The sequence below is a fragment of the Bubalus bubalis genome, chromosome 2, assembly GCF_019923935.1.
Source record: "Bubalus bubalis isolate 160015118507 breed Murrah chromosome 2, NDDB_SH_1, whole genome shotgun sequence".
NCBI lineage: Eukaryota > Metazoa > Chordata > Mammalia > Artiodactyla > Bovidae > Bubalus > Bubalus bubalis.
In genome coordinates this window covers 165441982-165469418 of record NC_059158.1, presented here as the reverse complement: position 1 = coordinate 165469418, position 27437 = coordinate 165441982, and the positions used below count along the sequence as shown (strand labels likewise).

The window sequence follows — 27437 nt, the reverse complement described above, 5'->3', positions numbered from 1 at the left end:
GGGCCAAATCAGCGAACGCGGCCAGAGCGCCAGCCCTGCGAGGAACCTCCACATGGGGACGAGGGCGGCGGGCAGGCCCCGCCCGGAGCCCCGGGGCGGCGGACACAGCCCCGGGTGGCCAGCCGAGCCCGGGGGCGGCGCGGGTAGGAGCCGCCCCACGCGCGTCTCGCGCGGCCCCCGCTCCAGAGGCGCCGCCGCCGGGCCGGGGCCGCTCGCCGAGTTGGCCGCGCGCACCCAGAGGAGCGCAGAGTTTGGAAAGTCGTCGCGAAGCTTCGGCGGAGAGCAGGGGGTGGGAGAGTGGGGGTGCTAGAGAGAAAAACCCGCCTCTTGCGAGTAGAGCGAGGAAGAGGGGGGGAAAGGCGCCGAGTTCCGCTTCCTGAACCGCGGTGGGTAGAGGAGGTCGGCGCGGGCCAGGCCGGGGGGACGCGCACTCCGGGCCCGCGACGGGCGATGGCAGGCGAGCGGACCCGCAGGTTCACCCGGAGCCTTCTGCGACCCGGGCAGGCGGCCGAGCTCCGGCACAGCGCCGCGTCCGCCGCCGCCGTGGCCGTCAGCAGCCGGCAGCAGCAGCGGGTGAGTGCAGCGCGCCCCCCGCGCCTTCCCCGCACGCCCCGGGCGGCCGGGGACCCCGCTCCCGCAGCCGGGTCTCCGCGAGCCCCTGGGCGCCCCAGCCCCGGCCGCCCCCCGCTTCCCCTCCCCCGCAAGTCCTCCCCCAGCCTCCTTGCCCTGCGCCCCAACGCACCACCTCCGCGAGGCAGCGATACCGACTCTTGGGGACCGAGGGAGCGCGTTTGGGGACTGGGGACACTCCGTGGAGCCACCGCGTGGACCGCAGAAACGCAGCGTGGGAGAGGATGTGCCTGGGTTGGAGACGTGGGGGCGGTGAGGAGGTGACGGGAACGCATCGCGAGTCACACTGGTGCTAGGTTGTGGGGTCCCAGAGCCTCGAGCGGTGGGCGAGTCCACGGAGCGGAACCCCTCGGTCCACAGGTCTGCGCGCCCCCTTAACCCCCGGTGTCTGGTGCGTCGGAGGGGAAAAGGCGATCGGAGGTCCTCTCCTGGGCTAAAACCTGGGAGCCTCACCTGAACGCTATCACAGAAACAAATGCACTTCTCACCCACCTCCCTCCACGGAGCAAAAACCCACAAACCGCTTGATGGGACTTCAGAAAGGGCTGAGGGAACCAGACTGGAGAAAATGTGGGTCATTAAGACGTGGGTCAGTGGTTTCTGGTATTTTTCTAAGATGTTCGTGGGGTTCTCCCGCCAAGATTGCTTTACTGGTTACTTTCTTATTGAAACGCCTTCTAAGAGAGCGGGGTGATTTCCGCGGGAAATCCCTGGGGCAGCCTCCAGCAATGCTCATCTGATTCCCAAATCATATCCATAGCTTCCCAGAGGTTCAGAAATTCCAGTAGGTGTCACCCTCCAGGGTGGAAGTCTCAGGAAGAGAAAAAAAAAAAATCTACTCTGGTGGGAAAGGGAGACGAGTGGCAACAGCCTTAAAGCAAGACTTGGGTTCAGCAGCCACACTCTTGGCTTGCCTCTCTGGACCGGAATCCCACTTTGTGGCTTCCATTTTTCTTTTTGCCAGGAAATATCATTAGGAATTAAACGGCTTCTTTTAAGAGTGTCAAAGAAAGTGTTACTCTTGCCAGTCACCCATGAGGAAGGAGCCAAGGGCTACCCAGAGCTGGTTCCCACAGCCAGGATTTTTCTTTAGAGCCATAGGTCTGGAAGTTAAACAGAACGGAAGCTAATTGCCTGGCAGAGGCCTAGGCATCGGATGCCCAAGAGGGTGGCGGTGATTGGAGTGTGAAATGAGTAGGTGGCCATACCTTCTCTCTCTCTCTCTCTCTCTCTCCCTTAACACTCACTGGCTGCAGTCTGCCATTACCCAGAGGGAATTCAAGGCTTAGCAGAATAAGCGGGTGCCCTGATTCTGATATCAGCATGGACATTTTCAAGGCAGGAAGGATAAACCATCAAAAAGAGCTTTTTTTTTCCCCCTGCAAAGAAGGTTCAATTGGAGTAAAAAGTAGAGATAGTAATATCTTCCAGCATTCCTAGAGAATAATTTTTACTTTGAAATGATTATTCAGGATGGTGGCTTTGTCATTCTCCTCCATGTGCCTTTAAGATAACTTTGTTTTGCTATTGATTCATTTTACCAAATCTCAGTAATGATCTGGTAGAGAAATGCAGCGAACTAAGTAGCATTCAATTGGAATAAACAGCCTAAATGCTGTTTTTGATTTGGGTTTTGTTTTCAACTGGGTTCTCCTGGAGTTTTTGTAGCACTTGACTTTCTCTAAAGAATATGTATCCTGGATACTTTTGTATGCAGACGCACACATTATTTTCTCCAAATTTGTGTCAGATTTGAAATCCTAGGGAGTCTTGTCAAAATGAATAAGCTCAATGTCTTAAAAAGAGTTGGGGCAAGGGGTGATTCGCTGGCAGAGCCCTCCTGCCTCCCTCAGCTCACTTCAGCACCGTGGCCAACACACCTAAACAAGCTTTTGCCAAGACATTTCAAGGGCTCTCACACATCTAGTCAGGCAGTTTGGGCAGTGATTTTGGCAGCAGGAAGCCATGTGCTTGGCATCCATCCTATCAGTTCACTCTTTTTTTTTTCTTTTTTCAAGTGTCACGTTAATTTTTCCATCACTATACTTTAAATCTACATTGTACAAAGTGACCAGGAAGTGTGCATCCGTAATCGACCCACCTCTGAGGCTGTAACTTTCATACCAGTGTCTTCTTGGGCTCTTGATACTAAACACGTTTCTCATTCCAGTGAATTGAGATGGGTTGATTCTCAGGAACCTTGTAAAAAGAAAACAAAGATATTGTACCATCTTTATTTAGTAATTTAATATTTGTTTCTTTCCCAGCAAATAACTACCTCATTGAAGTTAAAACTTCCAAACATAACTTATTAATAGTCTTCAAATTTTGCTCAGATTGCTCAAGATGAAAATACTCTGCTAAATACAGAGAAGTTACAACAGCTTTAACAGTTAATTGTCTATAACATACACCAAGGTTTTTCCTAGACTAATTTTAAGGTGATCCATTAGTATTCTTTATACAGGTGAAAAATGATCTTTAATTTTCTTGTCTTTTTATTTTTAATATAAAAGTTGGAAGGAACATTCAATTTGCAAGTCACCACCATCGACTTTAAAAAAAAATAGTCGTCATCAGCAGGTGGAGGTAAACAAGCTGAATTGCATAACTCCAGGAGGTAGGGGCCTTCAGTTTATATTCATGTATGCATACGCATGGACCTTCCCTAGTGGCTTTGACAGTAAAGAAGCCTCCTGCAATGCGGGAGACCTAGGTTCCATCCCCGGGTTGGGAAGATCCCCTGGAGGAGGGCTTGGCAACTCACTCCAGTATTCTTGCCTGGAGAATCCCCATGGACAGAAGAGCCTGGCAGGCTCCAGTCCATGGGGTCGCAAAGAGTCGGACATGACTGAGCCGCTAAGCACACATACGTATGTATAGAAGAATTCAGTGTTCTAACAGGAAAAAGAATTCGTCAAAAATAATTAACTCTTAAAGGGTGACAGGACGATGATGCATTCTCTGAGTTGGCCCCCAAACTCAAAGGGATTCTGTGAGGCAGAACATCCCTTTTGAACCTAAGACCCTGTCACTGGACAACACAGTGAAGATGAAGCCTAGCTTATATCGATCCACTTCCTTAAGACTCCTTGTGTTCCTTCAGGTCCTCAAATCCTAGTTGTCAGGGGGAGAAAATGAATAGACTCGGGGAAGAAGATTACGGGCAGCCCACTCCAATACCACAGGTAGAATTGTGTGTATTGGAGTAAGCTGTCATCTATTGAAAAAATATTTGAGAGACACTAGAAGGTCTTGGTGGAAAAAACCTGTCTCGCTGCTAGATTATAGAATACCCTTTATGAAATCTCTCTTTTGGGGACCAGAATCATCCAGAGTGTTATGGAGAGACTGCTGTAGACTTTGATAGGGATAATAAGAGGTTATTATAAGAAGAGATGAGGTTGTCAGATGGACAAGGTTTTGGACTCTGTGTCCTATCCGCATAATAGAACAGGAAATCTTCAAACTATGTTTGAATTATGGAAGGATGCTGAGTGAGGGCACTTACTAGGGGGCCTGCTTTTAGGCCAGTTGCTGAGGGAAATAGAGGTGGGTTCCAAGGCAAAGCTTGATTTCTGTTTTAACCCAAGACACTGCAGGAGATCACACACAGGCCGACTCCTGGTGAGGACCCACCTTATTCTGCGTTCCTCTTAATATAATAGTGCAGTTATCTGCACTCTCAAGTTCATTGCAGCATTTTTCACAACAGCCAGGATATTCCGTTGCAATGGATATGTAATACTCCATTGTGTATGTGGATACACACAAACACACACACATTATTTAACCTTATAAAAGAGAGAAATAGAAGGAAGTCCTGCCATTTGTATAATTACATTAAGTGGAATAAGTCAGACACAGAAAGACAAATACTACTTGAACTCATTTGTGTGTGGAATCTAGAATAGTAAAACTCATAGATGCAGAGAGAGTAGAACGGTGGTTGCTGGAGTGGGGAGAGGAGTGGAGGAAGAAATGAGAAGCTGGTCATCAAAGGGTACGGACTGCATGATAAATGAGTTCTGGAGCTCCAGTGTACAACTTCGTGACAGTAGTTGAAAATACTGTTTTGTACGCTTGCCGTGTATTAAGAGAGAAGATCTTAACTTCTTCCCAGCACACACACACATACAAAAGGGTGACTGTAGAGGTGATGGATAAGTCATTTAATTTCATTGTGGTGATCGTTTCACAATGCATACATACATCACAATGTCAAATTGTACTCCTTAAGTGTATACAGTTTTTATTTGTCAAAGATATCTCAGTGACATTGTCTAAAAGAAAAAAAGGAATAAGAACAATAAAGAACAGTTAGGAGCAAAATATACATTTTTAAAAAGTATATATTTCCTCCTTAGTTATCCTGAGATATTTTTCATAGAAAACAAGTGAATCACAACTCATGCAGAAGCCAATCTCAGGATCAAGTGAAGCTGAAGTATTTTCCTGAACCCTCCATTTATGGTAGAGTCCAACGAAGCAAGCTTCTCTAGTGCAGAATCTCAGTTCAAAAATGATTAGGAATATTTCTCCCATGTCAGGACTAGAATCTCTTATTGTTTTGGTTGAATATACCTACTGTGTTGGCCTCAAAGTTGTGGTGCCATTAATTAGAGATTCTTTTTGATAAGAAGCTCTTCCTTTAAAATGTATAAAGGGATTTTACTTTCACATGAATTAGTTCATTTAGATAGCTTTCTACTGTTCATTACGGGCTTCCCTGGTGGCTCAGATGGTAAAGAATCTGTCTGCAGTGCAGGAGACCAGGGTTCGATCCCTGGGTTGGGAAGATCCCCTGGAGAAGGTAATGGCAACCTGCTCTAGTATTCTTGCCTGGAGAATTCCACGGACAGAACAGCCTGGCTGGCTACAGTGCAAATGGTCGGACACAACTGAGCGACTAACACACACTGTTCGTGAACTATAAACAAGATTGGTGCTCTTTTATCCTTATATGTTCTATTTGATAGCAATTCAAGAGGAAAAAAAATTAATTTCTGTTAGCATTGCATCAGATCTGTCACTTTGAGAGATAGGGACTTTTATGTGTGGAACGTGATTGGTCAGAGTAATGGAAGGCTGAGTAACAGAGAGGGTAAGAGCCTGGCTCGGGTCAGATGGTGGGAAGGAAGTACAGAGGCTGGTGGAGGTTTGTGCGTGACTACCTGTTAAGTCACTTGAGTCATGTCCGACTCTTTGTGATCCTATGGACTGTAGCCTGCCAGGCTCCTCTGTCTATCAGATTCTCTAGGCAAGAATACTGGAGTGGGTTGCGGTGCACTCCTCCAGGGATCTTCCCGACCAAGGGATCGAATTCAAGTCTCTTATGTTTCCTGCATTGGCAGGCGGGTTCTTTACCACTAGCACCACCTGGGAAGTCCTGGTGGAGGTTTATCAAAAACCAAAAAATCATTTGGTCAGTTCTTGCTTAAAGCCTTTTATGTGGTTCCTCAATGGGAACATGTCACTTTGTTTACATGTATTCTTTAGGACCTTTATTCTGTTGTTACACAGAAGTTTCTTTGTACCTCATGCTTGAATTGTATCCAAATTTATTAACTTCTTTTAAAGAGGAAACATCCTGCCAGAAGAGATTGTACTTAATCAGTATGTTTTTTTCCCTCCCCACCCAGCCAGAAAGGCCAAGTGGTAAAGAATGGACAACATTAATTCAGTAATCTCCCAAACTCCATGTCCAAACTTGGATTTGATGCCTTCTAACTTCCTCTGTTCCCCAGTGATACTCCTTTTGATATTTTAGAGAGCTTTGAATAAGAAGCAGAACCTTTGACCTACTGAAGATCTCTGATTGAAAAGCAGTGAATATGTAACTGTGTTTACAGGGGCAGGAGGAATTCTTAGAAGGAAGAACATCCTCCCCTCTAAACTTTGTGATATTTAGGTAGTTGAGAGTAGGAAGGGTTTTAAGAAACTGAGTGGGAGATACTAGAGTTTCTGCAAAATCCCATGCTGGGAGTGAGAGTCAGTGAAAAGATGCAGGAAATGATAGTGAAGAAAAATGAAACACTTGTTTTACTGTCAGTGTCTAGAATGAAAGCAATATATATGCAAAGCACAAGCCTATTTGTTTGGCATTCCCTGCACCCTTGCTTTGTTTTCGTTTTTTTCCACGGGATTCTTCACAACAAGCGTGTTTACATTTTATCAGAAATCACAGGCTTTAGCAGAAATTCCAGTCCCACGTTTATAGTCTCAAATGAGGAAAGTCCCTTGCCTGGTGAAGAAGTCAACCCAAACTCAGCTGACAAGATCAAGGTTGAATGTTATTATTGACTGTATCAACTCATGTTTTTGACTTCTCAAGGGCATTGCACAAGGAGCAACAGTGGGCTCTAGCGAACTTCTACATGGGTCAAAAAACGAAAGAATGAATAAACATTCTCACCTGTCTTTTTCTTTACAACCTTCTTCTCTAAGGCCTAACATAAAAAAAGAGCAGTCATAAACATTACATAATAAACCATTTGTTGAGAACCTACAAAATGCCTGACACAGCATTATGTGTTTTATTTAATTCTCAGAGCTATCCTATGAGGAAGTCATTATAGTTACAGATTACACAAGAGGCCATTGAGACACGTAGGCTTAATAGATTGCTCTGAGTTAAGTAACTGACATGGAGCCTCTTTTGCATCCTGGATAACAACCAGTTTTGTAGCTGCTTCCAATAAGCATCTCTAAGTTGGAAGACACAAGGCACTGACTTTGCCTTCTGATGGGGAGCTCAACCTAAAGAAGAACTCTGTCCTTCCCTCTGGCATTGCAGAGCAGCCACAGGTGTTCCCGTGAGTTTTCCTCTGAGACTAAAAGCCACAGCAGAGGCTCTTCCAGTTACCTGTATTAATAATAGCCCCTCCCAAGGCAACCAGAGCTCAGTTATTAAATCCTTAAAATATGAACTCAGTCATCCCCATGCCATCTATCCGGCAAAGCCATAAACAAGTTGTGAAAGAGGGTGGGGTTACTTCTTCTCAAGTCCTCTTCTCTCCCAGGGCGGGCTGCTTCTCCATTCTCAGTCATTTCACTCACTCCTGCAAGGGCCTGAAATTTTCCAGTGTATCGTGTGTCCTTGACGATGCATATTTCCATTTGACTAGGTTGTGCTGAGAGTCTTTTCTCACATGCTGTCTTGTTCGAAGGAGTGATTCTAAGTGTCTTACAAAGATTGATGTAAGACTGCAACAACCCAAAATATAGTAAAGGGGAAAAAATCAATATTAGCAACAACAACAAAAAACCAGGTTAGGAAAGGGGGATGTAGTCAGGAGTAGGTCAGTGAAGTAGGATCAGTATATGAAACGTATAACCATAGTCTTGCTAAAGGCGCATCCTAGCGACCAAGTCAAAGAGGAAAACATGATGATTAGACATGAGATTAAGAGAGCATTAAGATAAAAGAAAATAATTCGCTCTAGACATGGTCAGGTTTTTTTTTTTTAAATCTTCAAATAAGCACTTTATTATCAGATAGTTCAACATCAGAACAAGATTTCTAATTCCAAAAGAAGTTTCTTCACATAGTATCATATTGTGAAATACATTAGGGGTCTGATGCTAAAGCCTACATCCTGTTCCAGTTTCTCATGCAGTTGGGTAACTTGATCTATAAAGTATAAATTCATCTCATTCTTAGTAGCACTTAGACATGGTCAGCTTTAACTGGACTGAGATTCCGAAAACAAGACAGTTCTTTTCTGTAATTGTTCACAAAGGACATCATGATGCTGTGATGGATCCTCATTCCTTAGAATGTGGTCCAGGGCCAACAGCATTGGCATCGCCTGGATGTTAGAAATGCAGAATCCCTAGCCCCATACTAGACCTATTGGATCAGAATATGAAATTTAACAAGATCCTCTGGTGATTTGTAAGCACACTGAAATTTGAGAAATGCACACACACATAGCTACATGTTTAGACTATTTTTGCAGTGTATTGTCAGGTAAAGGCAGTTGTGTGAGGGTCTAGTATAGTGCAGACATATTATAACTCTTTGAAAGAGTCTCTTGAGGCAAAGATAAAGATTAGACCACCTAGGGATGAAAATGAGATTGAGTCATTGCTAAGTGACTTTAGAGAAATCCCTTGCTTATTTGCATTCTGTTTGCTTCTGTAGCTAACACCTTAATTGTAGAGTGAGATGAAGGAAAACACTATAACATACACGACAGAGTTGTGACTGGAGTCTATGAAAGTTCTCATCTTGGTTAGAACACTAAAGTTGGATCCCAGGGTGAGCCCGGTGTTACCCCACTCGCCAGAGAATTTGAAAGCAAAATCACTCTAACTCGAGTAGGACATGTAATGATAATTCCTTATTGTTTTTGTTTTGCTTTTTTATGTTGCCATCATACTGAAACTTTTAGTTATTTGAAAATAAATGGTTATATCAGAAAATCTGACTGCTGGAATCAGAAAATGATGAACCTTTTTTTCTTTCAGTCATTGATTCTCAGAAAAAAAGATTTTTCTTGTTCATGGATGAATGTTCTAAGGATGGGATTCCATGGAGTTGAAGCCCTTGATATCTTCACAGGTTGCGACAAATGTGGTCCAGGAGCCCTGTGATTGCTGTCCTTCACCACCGTCTTGAAAGACCCTTTCCTCCTCACGACTGTCTAAGTTGAAGTGCCTTCATGCATTTTGAACAACTTGGCCAATTTGGGATTTGGTATAGGAAATATCAGATCCTATTGAGACTGAAGACCAGAATTCCAGCCCTGTCTCTGGGACTCTGCTTAGTCACTTCCCTTTTTGGAGTCTCAGTTTCCCCATCTGTGAAATTAGGGGACTAGATGAGAGAGTCCTTACATTTGCCGTTTCTCTGTCCTGGAGTTCTCATGGCTTCTTCTCATCCCTTGGGTTCTCGGCTGTCACCCACTCAGGAAATTCATCCTGAATTCCCAAATGCAGGCATCTTCTCCAGCCTCCTTCTAGTGGAGACGTCTCTCACCCATTACAGTGCTTCACTTTCCTCGTTCTTGTTTCTCTTTTCCAACCTTTCTGCCTTCATATAAGCGCCATTGAGAGAAACTTGTATGTTTCACTACTTTTACACTATGTTTATTATATAAAAATGGCTTCCCTGGTGACTCAGTTGGTAAAGAGTCTGTCTGCAATGTGGGAGACCCAGGTTTGATCCCTGAGTGGGAAGATCCCCTGGAGAAAGAAATGGCAACCCCTCCAGTATTTTTGCCTTGAGAATTCCATAGACAGAGGAGCCTGGTGGACTACAGTTCATAGGGTCACAAAGAGTCAGACACGACTGAGTGACTAATACTTTCACTTTATTATATGAAAATAAGGAGGGGGAAGTCTCCCTTCCCACTGCAAATGAACATTTAAGGAAAGTCAGGAGAGTGGGCTGGGTGTATACCAGTGAGGGATCACAGTGGAATTATGACTTCAAAACCAGGTTGTCAGTATCTGCTAAGGATGTTCCTGAGTCATCTTCTTCACGGTCTACTTGGCAAGTGGTGAAAATGCAATTATATAGAAATATAGTGACCATATCCTAAATGGCAGGTACTTGATATGTACAGTCTCTTTCAATCCTCATGACAACCACGTGGGGAAGGATTGGTGTTCGTATTGTATAGATGAGGAAAGAGATGCTTGGAGATCAAAAACTTGCCCCCGATCTGGTAAATGACTGGTAAGTGAGGAATCCAGGAGTCACATGCAGGCAGTCTGACTCTGGGTCTGTATTCACCACGATAACTCCATTCTTCAGACTGGGTCCACCAGGCAGGCAAGCAGATCTCATTAAACATGCAGTTAGCATCCATGCGAGAGAGCAAAGAGAGAAAGGAAACCTCAGAGTACTAGCCATAGGAAGAGGTTTTGAAAAAGAGTTTCTGAACGAGAGAAGAGCTGCGGTTAAGAGAGAAGAGTTTGCTGTGATGAACAATTTTTCACTTGTGACCTCTCACCAGAGCTGTATACTGAGAATGACACCAACTCTGGACACCGTCAGGGCAGTTCTTTCCCAAGAACAGGACTGGCACGGAGTGTGTTAAACTTTGCAGACAGTGGTCCCTTCATCTCTTGAAAGGGGCATCATTTGATTCTTCTCCTTCTGTGGAAATATATTTCTGGCAAGATCAGCATAGAGTAGTTGGATTGCCGCATGACATCTGTTACTTTGTCTTTTGTGGTCTTGATTTTAATGTTCATGTTTACAAAGGAGAGGTTTTTTTTTTCCTCCCCACTGAAATGAGATTTGTTCGCCTCTTGTCATTCACAGCAGCGTCAGTGGGCTGGAAAGAAAAGAAATGCTTGTGTTTGCTGGACTTGACATGCTGACCTACATTAAATGATGTAGAAATAATAAAATTTAATGAATGTGACCAAGTTAGTGGCAATAGAGCAAAACACTTGCCTTTGAAAACATTAATATTTTGCAATTGGATTTTGGTGGGAATGTCTGCCTCTGAGAATAGCAGAATTAATGGACCCAGATCATCAGAAGTTCCTTTAATTGTGCTGCTAAATGTGAGAATACTCACTCTTTCTTATTCAATTTCAGCATAACTCCCTCTCCTGACATATAAAAGTAGGGAAGCGAGTCAGTTCTTTATGTTAAACACCCAAATGGCAGTTTAACAACAGGAAATAGAGGAGAGTCTATTGAAAAAGGTGAAACCATTTGTGATGACCACAGTGAGCTTGTCTTCATGTAATTATTTTAGTAATTGCCAATCTAAATGACTCATGAAGGCTGTCAAAATGACCAGTGCTGTTTGGGCTTTCAGATCACACATTCTATAAACAGAACACAGGCCTGAACATCTGACTTGGCAACAAGCAAACAAAAAACTTGACAAAATGTACTATTCAATGAAATATGATAATTAAGTTATTTTTGAACACTCGTTTATTTGATTAGCTCTTAAAAGTCCCTTTGTCATACTCTTCAGAAGGAGAAAATGGGAATTAACTGTAGCTGAGTAAACCTTCACAAAAATGAAAGTGCTATCAGAGCTCAGTAACTTTTTTGAAGAAGAAAATTCAAATCTGGAGAACTAATATTTAAAATCATTTGCATTCATTTTTTTACATTATTTTAAAATCAGTCATTTATTCAAAAGAGGATTTTATTTTCCAATGTAAAGTGTTCCATTTTGATTTAAAGTAGGTCTACCTACATAGCTATAAAACTTCCCTGTGAAACTGCCAGTAATAAAATTTATTGGCATACCCATATGCACAGATAAGACTCTTTTAGGACCTTTCTGAGTGCTAACAGGGAAGGTTTATTTATTAACTTCCATTTTTTGAAGTCAAAAGCCATTATGTGGTTCCTAGTCAATCAATTTGAAAAATATGTCTTTTTATCATTAGGAAGCAGTGGTTTCCAGGCTGTGTAACCTTGGCTGTGTCTTTAAGCTTCTTTGGGTTTCAGTTTCCTTGTCTTTAAAATTAGAATGTTGGACAGTAGGAGCTTTAAAGATGCCTTAGTTCTACAGATCTAGGGTGTTATTCTTCTTCTTAGGATGTTGAACAGAGGATTCATTGTTTTCATTTTAATAACAGTATTATTGATTAACATAGCTGATTTTACCAACTGAAGGAATGACTCCAAATGACCTACAACCAAAGTTGTATTTCAGAGATGAAAATGGTAACATAAAGTGGTTATTTGAGGATGTGATGAAGGGAATAGCTGTTTATACACACAGAGGACGGGGCTAGTAGCATCCGAATTGGCAGAGGGACAGGCAGCAGTGCCTGAGGGGGGCAAGACACACTCCTCTGACCCGGTAAAGGCTCAGAAGCTAGCATGTCAACTCATTTCCCGTTTTCTGTTCCTGCAGAGAACAAAGGTAGGCTCCATCTGCTTTAGGATCATTTCTCTGGTTCCCATGCCCAGTCTTGCTAGCAGCTCTCTGGCTTCACGTCTATGCCCGCCTCCTTTTAGCACCCATGTGACTACCATATAGCCCAGGGTGGGGGGAGTTTGAGCCATCCCTCCATGCTCCACGCCTTCTCCTTGCCATAAAAAAGCAGCCAGAACCTCTTTTTCCAGTTTCATCCCTGTCACCTCTTTCTTCCACCTGAGAAAGGTAATATGGGCTGTCCCTGCTCTGGTGTGATTTCCAGGGTGTTGAAAAGACAGCAAAGTTCGTCCTTCCCAGATCACTCTCTTAACAACTTAAACTCTAACAAGGTCCAGCCTATTTCATTCAGCAGTTAGAAGTCAACCTTAAAGACACAAGATGGTCATTGACTTGAATTCATACCAAAGTGTAAATCCATTTCCCAGCGGGTATACCTCAGACAGTAAAGAATCTGCCTGCAATGCGGTAAACCTGGATTCAATCCCTGAGTCAGGAAGATCCCTTGGAGAAGGGAATGGCTACCCACTCCAGTATTCTTGCCTGGAGAATTTCATAGACAGAGGAGCCTGGCCATGTAGAGACCATGGGGTCGCAAAGAGTCAGACACTACTGAGCAAATAACATCTCACTTTTTTTTTTTCATACCTTGGAAAGAGGCTTTAGGGGAAAAGGGTATGAGAACGGGAGGCTTGTACCAGAAATAATGGTCCTTCATTTATTGGTAATTGGTAGTCTGATCTCTGGCATGTAAATACATGACAAATGTCCAGTTGCCTTCCCTGAACCAGGAGGATGAAGTATGGTTTTGCCTTCAAGTTTCCAAAACCCTGAGACACTTTCCAGGATAAGCTCTGTGGTTATTGTTTCTCTATTCCCAGGATAGCAAGATGTCTGGCATACATACAGTAGGTATTTACGAAATGTTTGTTAAATGTAAAAGAGAATGTCCCCCTTGGAGATGGCAGAAGTATAGGTTAGGCTTGTGAAAGGGAACCTAAGTGCCTGGTTTGCAGTCAAGAAATTCTCAGGTGTGTTTGAGAAGAAATACTTTGGCAATAAAGTAGGGGCATAGTGTATCTGCTGATAGTCACAAATTGAATTGAAGTAACCTGAACAGAATTGAGGGTCTTTCCAGGTGGCTCTAGTGGTAAAGAGCCTGCCTGCCAATGCTGGAGAAGTAAGAGACAGGGGTTCGATCCCTGGGTAGGGAAGATCCCCTGGAGGAGGGCATGGCAACCCACTCCAGTATTCTTGCCTGGAGAATCCCATAACAGAGAAGCCTGGTGAACTACAGTCCATAGGGTTGCAGAGAGTGGGTCACAACTGAAGTGATTTAGCATGTATGCACTAACGGAATTGAATTCAAGATTCTCACCAAAGGCTATTTGAAGATTAAAAAAAAAAATTAGAATGTCAGTTGGCGTGAGTAGATACTCTTGGTTAAGAAAGGCTCAGCCTAGCAGTTGTTCAGGCTGTTTCAATACCAGCTCCTCCCGTGAGGGCACCTTGGTGACACACACACAGCTCACTCTTTGGCCAGGGGTGTCATTGTCATTCCTTCGGATGCTGTTAGCTGTCACGAGGCTGGGACAGAATAAAACTCTGGGCGGGTTGCAGAAAATGATTGATTAAACTGCAGGAAGTGTGGGCAACGAGTTTTGACAGCAGTCCGATCCCAGTCCCGTGATGGAGTGCAGTTTATGTTTTCAAGAAAACTCATCATAAATCAGCAGACTATTTGATTCTATCAGTGAATGTGAGTGCTATTTTAATTCTTTAGAACTCCGCTTCCTCTCTTTAGGTCAAGGAGCATTCCTGATGCTGTTTCCAAGGGTTGTAATAACTGTGCTCTGTATTTTCTTTTTAATTCCAATTTTCATTGAGTAGTCTCTTTTTACAGCTCTGCTTTGAAAACTTTTATTAAATTAATAACTCAAATATAAAAAATAATGGGGATAAAAAAACCAATTTCTTTTTTTTGTTTTGTACCACCCACTGGCAACGGATTTCAGTGTGTTTATTTGAAACATTTGTCTGCTCACAAAAATATTCTTTGACACATGTTTAAGCTAATGTTGAATATTTAAATGTTTAATGTGTGCTTCAAGCTAAATTTTGTCCTGAGAATCCTTTCTTCTGGGTGTGTATGTATAGCAACTCCCCATGAAATGTATGTTGGGAATAAAAAAAGAGACACATTTCTTGGTGTCCTACCATCATAAACAGTTAGACCTAGAGGAACACTTAGTCTAAAATAGATCAGGAAGTTGAGTCACAGGGAGGTTTAAGTGGACATGGTCAGGGTGACAGTGTGGCTGATGGTCTCAAACCCACTGCTTTTTCTCCCTGAGCCCAAGGCACCATCAGCAGGCAGAAGTATAATTTAATGTCATAAAATGAAAGTCTAGAATTTTACTCATAGTTCCATGGGTCTTTCTGGTAAAAGTGAATAAGCCTTAAGCCCAATGAACACTGCTTTCAAAGGAGTTTAAACAGTAAACATTCACTGAACCTGAGTGTGCACACGTGGCTTACTTCCTGAACATGTGACGTGGGTGTTACCTGTTGCTGCTGAGACTCTGTGACCTGTGTTTGGCAGCAGGTTGAAGTTGTGTGCCTCTGATTTGTGAGTGCAGAGAAGGGTGCGGTTGTGTCTTTGGGCTTGTGTCATTCCTGGAAGCTGACACGATGTGTTTTGTCACCACGTAGAGTGATCTGAATGGTGACTTGTGACAGTCTGGGCATCTGTGGCTTTGTGGAGACACCAACCCTGTCACTAGATTTCTATTGCTGCCATGACAAAATTGTTACAAACTTGTGGCTTAAAGAACACAGATGTATTATCTCCCTGCAGTGTGGGTAGGAAGACTTCCCTGGTGGCTCAGATGGTTCAGAAACCACCTGTCATGCAGGAGACGCAAGTTCAATCCCTAATTTGGGACGATCTCCTGGAGAAGGGCATGGCAACCTGCTCCAGTATTCTTGCCTAGAGAATCCCATGAACAGAGGAGCCTGGAGGCTACAGTGCATGGGGTTTCAGAGAGTCAGACACGAGTGAGCAACTAACACACACACACATATACACACAACAGCGTGGGTAGGATGTCCACAGAGGTCTCTCCAGGCTAAAAGCAAGGTGTCCAAAGTGCTGCATCTTTTTCCACAGGCCGGAGGGCAAAAGTGTTTCCTGCTCATTCAGGTGGTTGGCAGAATTTCTTGTGACTGTAGGGTCAAGGTGCCTGTTTTCTTGCTGGCTGTAAACCGAGGGTCATTTCCAGCTCCTAGAGGCCAACACATTCCTTGGCCATGGCCCCCTCTTCCATCTTCAAATCCAGCAATGGTGGATCAAGTCCCAAACATACCACATCTCTCTGACTCCTTCTGTTTTCTCTCTTGCTGTGAAGGACTCATGCGATTACTTTGAGTCCCCCGGATAATGGAGGATCACCTCCCCATCTCAGTGTCCTTAACCTTGATCACATTTGCAAAGTCCCCTTTTCTAGGAAAATTGACATATTCCTGGGTTCTGGGGTTGTTGTTCAGTCGCTCAGTTTTGTCCAAGTCTTTGTGACTGCATGAATTGCAGCATGCCAGGCTTCCCTGTCCTTCACCATCTTCCGGAGCTTGCTCAGACTCATGTCCATGGAGTCAGTGATGCCATCCAACCATCTCATCCTCTATTGTCCCCTTCTCCTCCTGCTTTCAATCTTTCCCAGAATCAAGGTCTTAGGAGGCAGACATCTTTGGGGAGCCTATCACAAATAGGTTTAGAAGAATTATTAAAAGGACACATTTCTCCCCAAGTACTGTTTTCTGATCCTAACACAAAGAGGATGAAACAGTCTTTTGTAAAAGACTTCACTTCCAGACATGGACCTTTTCTATTTGAATGGTGTTGGTTAGGTAATAAACCATAGTTTTTCTCCTTGTAAAATAAGGAAACGCAAAATTCTCACCAGGGTCAAATGATAACGTGCCTTAGAATTTTTAAAGCTACATTCATGTGCATTGCCGTAATTGTCATCCATCTAAGGAAATACTGCTCATTTGTCTTTGTGCTCATCTGCATAGGAACAGGCGTCTTGGAATGAGGATCACTGTGACTCAGTCTATGAAAGACAATCCCCAAACATGGCTGTAGGGGGCCTCCTCTGGGCATTCAAGGGACTCTGAACCCTGTTGGAGTTCAATTTAGGACCTAGTCTCTGACCAGGCCTCATGATTTTATGTGAAAGTCACTTTGATCCATGATAGATCTCACGACTACCAGACCTTGAACTTCCTTCTCCATGTTTTCTTTAGTATCATGTATTGAGGAGCCTGCTGGACAGGAGCAGAAACTCTGTGCATCAGTTCCCAACAAGCTGTCTACAGTTTCGTGTATAGGACTCAATAACTATTAGTCAGAAAGACAGGCTGAAACTACCTTTATTATTTTACCTAATGGCTAAAAGAACCATTTAACACAGTCAATTTCATTCAAAATGATACCTTTGATTCATTAATAAGCAGAGCCTCGGTATAGTTTTGGTCATGGAAGAGTGGATCAGGAATTCCTCAGTATGTGTTCAGTTCACAGACTACCTCCAGCGGAAATGGACCACTTCATGTTGAGGTTCACCAGGGGTCTAGCCTTACTCCTTCTTCTCTTGGCCTCTCCCTCAAAACCTCCGTCTGTGGTTCATCTTGCCCCATAGATTCAACAGCTCACCCAGGCACTGATGTTTCTATCTCTGCCTCCACTTTATGCTCTGTATCTGAGCCCTATGCATTGACGCTTCTATTTTGGGGTCTCTGAGTTACTTCAAACTCGACAGGATCCATATCTAACACATTTATCCTCCCCTCATAAATCTGTTCTTTTTTCTCCAAGTTTCGCATCCCAGTTGATCCTTTAATCTCAAACTGAAACCATGCTGAATTCTTTCCATTCCCTGCCACCCCGTGGGGGATTATGGTCCATTGTGGACAACTCTGCCTCCTAAATATTTCAAGCTTCTCCCTGACCTTACTAATCCAGGTAAGTCACTCATGATTTGTTATCCAGATTATCTTTTTCAATGTTCTTGAAGGTTTCCCCCCCCCCAACATTCTTACTACTTCCCTTCTGTGGTCTCCCCACCCAGTCATCCATCTTCCACACTTTGTCTCTCTTATATGTTGAGCACCAAATTCTGATCATGATGCATTTCTTCCTGAGTGTCTTCATGCTCTTGATGACTGCCTTAAGGGATTAAATCCCACTTGGTTCCAACCTGTCTTTCCAGCCTCATTTTCTAGAAGGCTCTTTCCTCTCTGCACACTACAGCCGCTTAGGGTTCTGGGCATTTCCCATGGATGCCATGCATTTTTATGCCACCAGCTGCTCTTCTTTCTCTTCTTGTTCAGCCCCACTTGCCTTTCATGACCAACTCGTGCTTTTCTTCACCTGTTACCCTCCCCTGAGTCCATAGACAGCCAGTCCCTTCCTCTTCTGTGTTTCCATAGCACTTCTTGAATATGTGAATTTGTTTTCATTGTAATGGTTTAATTATTGTCTCATCAGACAGTTATAATTTTATTATAATGTAATAAATGATTCTTGGTTAGATGGATAAAGAGGTATCTGTGCATATTGACAGCTCTTTTAAATGTTCTAACCACTCCATGTCCTTTAAAAGGAAAATGCACTACAAATATTGTCTTGCAACAGAAGCAGTAAGGCATTATCTTCCTCTCCCTTCCTTAGATGCTTAAATATTACCTAGCTTTGGAAATAATAGCCCAGCATTCAGTCCAGTACTTCTGAAAAAATGAAACAGGTTCAGAGATTTTTTTAAAGGATCCATTTTAATTATTGCCTTTCAGTGAATGGTTGTGACTGCTAGGAAAAATTGCATTTTATGTCTGCTATTTCTTTATTTTTCAAAGTGCACACTCTATCATTTCTCATTGGAATTTTTAGCTCCTCGAACATTTCTAACATTCTAAATATTTTTCTCATTGCAGTAAGTTAAAATAAATTGTACATTAAATTTTTTATGAATTATCCAGTTTACTGGAGGAAATAATGGAGACTTTAAATTGCCCCAGTGCTAACATTAAAAATCTTCAGTGTGACAGTTCCAGACCCCAGCCTTCTCTTGCTGCCTGGGTCACAGGTCCAGGGTGCCTGGTGTGCAAAACACATCTGGCCAAGCATGGCCTTCATTGGTCATTTCCAGTCCAGAATGCTCTTTTCTCCTCATCCGTCATTTCCTCTAGGAATCCTTCCCTTATCTCCAGCCAAACCCTCATAAGCTTGAATTGTACTGGGTACCCACCTCCTGTGGCACATACTGGTTTCCTGGTTATAAACTGTGAAATGCTTCATATATAAAAAGAATATCTAGAACATATGTCTACTCCTGGAAGGCTACAAATGAAAGTATTGCTTGTGAAATGCAACAAGCAGCACCTTCAGAGGCCTCCATCTGCTTCTGCCCCCCCAAGCTCCTCCTTCCTGAGAAGCAGTCACTAAACAAAATATGCCCATTATTCATTCTCCTTCTTTGTTTTTCTTTTTACTTTTTTTTATTTTTAACAGTGCTTAGATTTATAAAAAGTATATAAACTAGTGGAAAGAATCTCATATACCGTTTTCACCTAGATTCCCCAAATGTTAACATCTTACCACACTTAAAATTATTCTTTTTCTCTCCCCCAAGCTCTTTTTGTCTCTCTCTGTCTCTTTAACACATACACACATAAATATACACACAGTGTTGTTGAGAATAAACTGCATACATAATGCCCTTTTATCTCAAAATACTACTTCAGGTATATTTCTTAAGGCAGTTCTCTTTGGTACCTATACTATAATGATAAAAATCAAGAAATTAACACTGGTGTAAATATAGTCTAATTCCATCCCTGGATCAGGAAGATCCCCCAGATCTTCCTACTCCCTGAAGTAGGAAATGGCATCCCACTCCAGTATTCTTGCCCAGATAATTCCATGAACAGAGGAGCCTGGAGGCCTACAGTCCATGGGGTTGCAAAGAGTTGGACCTGACTGTGTGACATACTCACATAGACTTTATTAGGATTTTGCCGATTGACTCACCATTTCTTTTTCTGGTCCAGGATCCAAGGATGGCATTACATTCTGTCACATCTCTTTAGTCTTCTTCCATCTGGAACAGTTTCAGTTTCTCAGTCATTCTGTTTTTCTTGACCTTGACACTTTGAAAAGCACAGTTCCACTGCTCTGTAGAATGGCCATCAGTCTGGTTTTAGACAGATGCATTCTCGTGATTAGAATCAAGCTCTGTTGGGCAGGTATGTAGCAGAAGCCATGGGGTATCTTCAGTGCAAGCCTGTGTGTGTGTGGCGGAGGGTGGGGGGCAGTGGGGGTTGGGGAGGCATGGTGTCAGTTGTCCCATTGCTGGTCAGTTAGCTATGATGGTGTCTGCCAGGTTTGTCCTCTAAAGTTTCTAGGCCCCTGCCTTATTCAGCTTGGACTGCTATAACAAAATACCATAGACTAGGGGACTTAAGCAACAAACATTTATTTCTTACAGTTATGGAGGTTGGGAAGCCAAAGATCAAGGTACAAGCAGATCTAGTATCTTATGAAGCTTCTATTTCACCTCCAGGACCTAAATTTCTCCCAGAGGCCCCATCCACAAATACTATCACGTTGGAAGACTAGGGTTTCAACATAAAGAATTGGAGGCGGGGGACACAAGCATTCAGCCCATAGCAGTTCCCTCTGTAATTAACCAGTAGCTTATAGGGAGACCTCTGAGACTCCCCTGATTCTCCTTATACATTAGCCATTGTCATAGCATTTGCAGTTGATATTTTCCTAAAGCAGTTACTGCTGTGAATGGACATTTAGGTTATTTCTACTTTTCCTTCTGTTTGCTATTTGAAGTCTCCTGATGCACAAATGCAGGAACTTCTCCAGGGCACACCTTCTTCAACTTTAGCAATGCTGCCATATAGTTTCCAAAAACACCATATCGCTTTCTACTCTCACACATACTTCCTAAACTTACCGTCAAAACTTTTTGATTTTTGTTGGTTTTCTGTGTGTCGCATGACATCTGACCTTGCTAATTTCATTTGCATTTCTCTGTTCACAAAGTAGAACATCTTTTTATCTATTTACGGACTATACTTGTTTCCTTTATGTGCTGACAATTTAGCATATATTTGTGAGACTTGCATTTAATATCAGCAAGTGTTCCAGACATTAATGATAGGACGATTATTTGAAATTATTTTATAGAGGAAATTTTTTGAATTTAAGTTGCATTTTGAAGTTTTCAAAGCTGTTTTCAAAACTATGCTGGTAATTAGGATCAGTCCGCTTCCATCATCAAGTTCATGGACTTCATTATTCGGTTCATAAGTGTCCTGTATACAATTCTCATAATGAAATTCACAACAATAAATGCAAGCAGGTGTCTCCATTTAAGAAAATTCCATGTATTTGAACTTTTGCCCAAATCTAGGGATAGAAAGACTTTTTGGGCCACAGAGTTTCCTGGCCTCAAGCATCTCTTGTGCAAATGTTTTGTTTTAATCAAACAGAAATCCTCAGTATAGAAATGTCTTACTCATTCCCTTTGACTTGCATTCAGTCTTAGTAAATGCCCAACCTGAAGTCTCAAATTTTTCCAAGCACAAATTCTAGTAGTAATATATAGTTTCTATATTAGAATGTTCCTTTTGACTTTCAGTTTAGGTTAAATTCTACACTTGCATGACAATGTGTGTAGGGATGACAGAGGATGAGATGGTTGGTTGGCATCACTGACTCAATGGACATGAGTTTGAGTAAACCCCGGAAGTTGGTTATGGACAGGGAGGCCTGGTGTGCTGCAGTCCATGGGGTCGCAAAGAGTCAGACACGACTGAGCGACTGAACTGAACTGATGACAATGTGTGGCTGTGCAAGTGAATTTGATATAAAATAAGAGTTGTTTTTACTGCCACAAGGCTGCTATCAATCAGGACTGTGATGTGGAGCTGGGTGTGGGAACCCAATGGTATAGGTTCTTGCTGGCAAACTTAAACCTTTAAGTAATAAGTGAAGGGTCACCTAAGGGCAGAAATGGAGCTGGCAGTTCACTCTGACCAGCCAGAGAAATGGGCTGAGTGGTTAAGTAACTTACTCAAGATTGCACAGTTTTAAATGGTAAAAGAGAGTTCATAATCTTAGCCACTCTGTTGTAAATACTGTGCATGTATGGATATTACAACATTATACATTTTAGAGCATAATGGTAAAAATATAAAATTAGGAAAATACCATTTTGGATATTATTTGAGTAGAGAATCCAACCTGATTTGTGTCCTTTTGTCACTTACTAAATGGAAAGGCACTTTCTGTAAAAGTTCCTTAAAATAACTTATTGAAATGAAAATATGTATAACTTTGTACAGTTCAGTTCAGTCAGTCATGTCTGACTCTTTGTGACCCCATGGACTACAGCACTCCAGGCCTCCCTGTTAGTCACCAACTCCTGGAGTTTACTCAAACTCATGTCCATCAAGTCAGTGATGCCATCCAACCATCTCATCCTCTGTCATCCCCTTCTTCTCTCGCCTTCAATCTTTCCCAGCATCAGGGTCTTTTCAAATGAGTCAGCTCTTCATATCAGGTGACCAAAGTATTGGAGTTTCACTTTCAACATCAGTCCTTCCAATGAACATTCAGGACTGATTTCCTTTAGGATGGATTGGTTGGATGTCCTTGCAGTCCAAAGGACTCTCAAGAGTCTTCTCCAACACCACAGTTTGTAGAATATCCAAAATTATTTCATGCCTGGGTCCCATCTTCATGTTATGCAGTGAACTTCCAGCTGACTTGAGTTTCCAAAGTGAACCCTCCCAGTGTTGTTCTGCTGACATGACAGTTTATATCTAGGAGTGGCCTTGAGATTCTTGAAGAGCACAGACACTCAAATTCGTATGTCTTGGAGAAGAGCTGGGAGAGAAATAAAACAAACAAACAAAACAATAACAAGCAACCCTCTGACTCTTTCGTCTACCATCTATCCCAGCTGAATTAGGAAATCAAACTTCAAATTCAGAAAAGCTGAAATCTGCCAATATATATCATCATGTACAGGAAGTAGTAACCTGCTGCAAGTATTTGATGGGCAAACCTCACCATAGAATAGAATGAAGCTCCACCCTATGGGGGTGCAAAAGCTTCAGGGATAAATCCTCCCTTGAGTTTCTTTTTCCTATGTTTCTCCCACCTCCATAACATGTTTTAAACAAGTACACTTCATGTAAATAAATAGAGTAGTTTGGAATGAGGAAATAGTCATAAATGGGCATCCTGAGTGAATAGTTCAGGCTATAGATTGAGATGAGGAGGCATTTGTATTTGTACAGCTTTAGCAAAAATGAAAGATTGATGGACTGATGATCTATCCACTGTTTAACCAACTGTATAATACTCTTGTCAAGTTCTCTGATGGACATGACATATACTGCGGAATACAACATTTAGGATCCCTGCCATTTATGGTTCTTGTCACTTTAGTGGTTCAGCACAAGACAGAGTTCTTCAACTGCCCTCATATATAGCAAACTTCCTTGGTTTTCTCTCAGCTCGACCCTAGAGTACAGTTCCTGAAACAAATTGCTGATTGTTTCATCTTTTCAAGATGTGTTTAAAGCCAGTGGATATAAACAATATATATCTGTGTCACATATGCATTCCATCACGTTTATGGAGTCATCTTCATACAATTGCATGAGGGGTGTATATGTGTTTGAAACCCAAGATCCTTGGGAATGTAAACGAATTTAATATTCTTTAATAGGAGGAAATGCTCTAGTGTGTTTTAGAAATTAGATTGCTGAAGATGGAGATTGTCCTAAGTGATAGCAAATGTTTCATTCATCTCATGTTGAAGTGCTTGCAAGACATTTTTAGAAAATGACATCATTTTATGATTGCCATCAGCTTAAGTGTCCTTTGGAATCTTAAGATAGCTACCTCTACTCAGAGGAGAGAAACCCTGCAAAACCCATTGTAAACATCAGTGTCACTTTTGTTCATCCAAATAATGTAATAAAGTTTGATTTTTGGAGAACAGTTATAATAAAGCAAAGTATAGGGGAAAGTTGCTTCTAAAATATTATGCTGCTGAGTTAAGTTGTTTGGCAGGAAAAAAAAATCCTTTGTGATTAGCTCATGATTTCTCCACTGCTTTGCCAATATGTTCACCATCTTGTTGCAACTCATCTGTTCTGCTCTATAGAATACATTGACCACAGAGGAACATAAATGTATGTCCTATTCTCAATAAAATGTTAAGGATGTGCAGTTAGAATTGTTATGGCTCCCCTTTTAAATATTTGGCATGCTTTAATATTGATATCAAGACTATCCACTTATGAATCCTTACCAATATGAGGGTGATAGAACAGGGGAGCAAAATATTGTTGGATTATTGACAGTCTGAAATTACGAAAAGACATAGAGGTAAGTGGTCTGCCTATATGGACAAATAGTTATGTTTATGTTGAGTCCATATCTCTGACTGAGCTAGATTCACAAGGAATTAGGCACGAGTACAACATATGGATGGCAGATACGCTCGTAATCAACACCCGTGTCTTCAGGGCTTCAGCTTGTTGGTTTAGATTTGTCAATTGGTCACATTGCTTGACTGAAAGCATGGGAACTTACCTAAATTAAACTCATATTTTGGCTGCCGATCCTCATCGTAATGATCATGAAATCAGTAGACCATGCTTTGCAGAATGAGAGCTGAACATTAAACACTTTCAATCTTTTTTCCACTCTCACATTCCACCCTGATACCCAAGCCAAAGCTCATGGTTGTGTTTGCTAAGGCGCTCTCAGAGATGAGAGAACGAAACCGTCCACTTCAGAATGGAAGATCTGGCAGCAGAAGAATGTGGATCAAGCCTCTGTGTTTGACAGAAAATAGTAGGCATTGAACAGCTGGGGCCAAATGGAAGCCAGGAGGGAGTAGACGCCAGGAGTAGCAAAAATGGGTTTAAAGAAGAAAACCAGGCAGGAGCATGGGACGCTGAAGTGGGGTTGGCTTGAGGATTTGTATCTCAGCCAGGAAAAAAAATTAAACCACACTCTCTTGAGCTTTGAAGTTGCCAACCCCCAAATTCACAGTTGTCTTCTTTTTTGTTAACCATGAGACTCTGCTTCAGATCTTGGAAACCCAGAGCGTGTATTAGTTGGGGAGTGTGGTATTTCTCCACATCCATTCAGGAAACTACCACATCGTGTGGTCAGGGTGACAGCCTTTGCTCATTCAAAATCCCACACACCGGAGCAGAGGTCCTGAGGGTATGGAGGGCTGCACAGGCATAAAACCTGATCAGCAACATGTCAGATGATTGGTCTCCACTGTGGCCCAACTGGTAGGACTGTTTCCTGTCTTAGATTATTACTAAGTGCTCTTAACAGTTCAAAAGGGAAGGTTTAGAAAATGGCAGCCACTCAGAATTACATTGTTGCTAATGGGTAGCAGAGCTTTACATATATTTACATGAGAGCTTGGAAAGACCTAGAATTCCCCCAATTTCTGCTGCAACTTGGTGCTCTTCCGTGAAACCAGCTGAATCCACTGACCTAGGGAAAGAATGATGGTTAAGATGAAATATACATTGCTCACTTCACAGGCCTCTGATTCAGTCCTGCAGGGAATAGCAGCTTACTCCACACCAGTCCCCGGCTCTGTGCTTCTCCCCTCCAGCTGCTCAGACCCAGAGATGAACAGTTTAGCCCCCATGATCTCTATGACACAGAAGAGAATAGAGGAGACTGAGTGTTTTGTTAAAAATCATGGTTATCAAAAAGTCTTCCTCATACACTCTGTTTTTCTTGGAAAATGTCTGAATCCAGCACTTGGACAGCAAGTTGTCACCTCGGTAAAATATTCCTCAAACCTTACTTTCTGTAGAAAATTCAGTCGAACATGAGATGTGGCATAGCTCTCACCTAGGGGCCACCCCACCATGATCGTGAGTGCATTATTCCAACAGAGTAGCTAAGGAGGAGGGGCCGGCTGTGGGGCCTGGCAACCAGACAGTGGCCTCTGTTCTCTGCTGGCAGGGTTAAGGAAGAACAGATGCAATTATAAATAGAATTAGAGCCCAAACCAGGATTCCTTGGAAAACTCAGTCAACACAAGGTTTCGTTTGATTCAATTTTCTAGATGATTTCGTCAATGATTAGCCTAACTTTGTTAGTGGACATCTAACAGGAGAGCCAGCTTAAACATATTCAGCAAAGCCAGCATTTCCTTTTTGCTTTTCTTTGAGTGGGAAGTGTATCTCCAGTTACTGGCTTCTTTGGCTAGGCAGTGCTATCTGCATCTTTTTTTTTTTTTTTTTTTTTGACAAAGGAGAAAAAAAAAGTCACTTAGAAAGTCTGGAAATCTGAAAGAAAATGGACAAGCTGGAGATGTAATGCTGAATAATTACTTGAGATGTTTTATCCAAATGGTATACCAGGCCAGACTGCTGAATCAGTCTGTTAGCCTGACGCTCTCTCACTCCATGCTAAGTCACTTCAGTCATGTCCGACTCAGTGCGATCCCATGACTGTAGCCCGCCAGGCTCCTCTGTCTGTGAGATTCTTCAGGCAAGAACACTGAAGGGGGCTTCTGTGCCTTCCTCCGGGGGGTCTTCCCCACCCAGAGATCGAACCCGTGTCTCTTACGCCTTCTGCATTGGCAGGCAGGTTCTTTAACACTCTCATCGCTATTTTATTTCTACTTCTTTCCATGTAACTTGTAGCTCTTTGCATGAACAGTGAGACTTGTTTCTGTGGCCAGGCTGTCTTCAGGCATAAAAGTTGGGTGGTTAATTCCATCCTACACTGATCTTTTTGACTGACTCATAATGAACAACCTTTGCAAATACATTTCATAACCAAAAGTTGGACTGGATAATTCAGCCACTCTTGCCATTACCTAAAAGTGAATTATTGGATAACAGTTTTGGTTAAGAAATCCTTTCAAAAATTTTTCTGGGTTTAATTTTAGTTTTCTTTGGACTGTAGCTTAGAAAGTTAAAAATATAAGTAAGAGGATTTGCTATCTGGGGAAAGAATGTACATTTAAATAATAGCATCACTTAGTTTTTAATAATGTATTTACCTTCTTGCTCATATCAATCAACATTAAACTATCTCTTTTAGCCAAAAGTTTCTATACAAATGCAAATTATGATATGTTTAAAATGACCCATGATTCGAGTATTAAGTCTGAGAAGTTGTCTATATATTGTGTTGTTGTTGTTCAGTTGCTAAGTTGTATTGACTCTTTGCGACCCCATGGGCTGAAGCAGACCAGGCTTCCCTGTCCTTCACTATCTCCTGGGGTTTGCTCAAACTCATGTCCATTGAATTGGTAATGCCATCCAACCATCTCATTCTCTGTCATCACCTTCTCCTCCTGCCCTCAATCTTTAAAACCCAGCATCAGTATCTTTTCCAATGAGTTATCTCTTCACATCAGATGGCCAAAATATTGGAGCTTCAGCATCAGTCCTGCCAATGAATATTCAGAGTTGATTTCCTTTAGGATCAACTGGCTTGATCTCCTTGCTGTGGACTCTCAAGAGTCTTCCCCAGCATCATAGTTCAAAAGCATCAATTCTTCAGCTTTCAGCCTTCTTTATGGTTCAACCCTCACATCCATACATGACTACTGGAAAAACCATAGCTTTGCCTATACGGACTTTTGTTAGCCAAGTGATGTCTCTGCTTTTTAATGTGCTGTCTAGGTTTGTTATAGCTTTTCTTCCAAGAAGCAAGTGTCTTTTAATTTCATGGCTGCAGTCACTGTCCACAGTGATTTTGGAGCCCAAGAAAATAAAATCTGTCAATGTTTCCACTTTTTCTGCATTTATTTGCTGTGAAGTGATGGGACCAGATGCCATGATCTTAGTTTTTTG

At 42.4% G+C, this 27437-nt stretch overlaps 1 protein-coding gene across 2 annotated transcripts in view; it reads left to right on the top strand.

Annotated features, from left to right (window-relative positions):
• Positions 1–323: 323 nt before the first annotated feature.
• Positions 324–27437, top strand: part of DOCK10 (dedicator of cytokinesis 10) — a 302832-nt gene continuing 275718 nt past the window's right edge. The window contains exon 1 of one of the 2 annotated variants that reach the window (XM_025278357.3): positions 324–573. In XM_025278357.3, the coding sequence (XP_025134142.3) occupies positions 451–573 (123 nt within the window). In that variant the 5' untranslated portion in view covers positions 324–450. The remainder of the gene's footprint in view (positions 574–27437) is intronic. The other variant, XM_025278360.3, reaches the window with a different exon arrangement.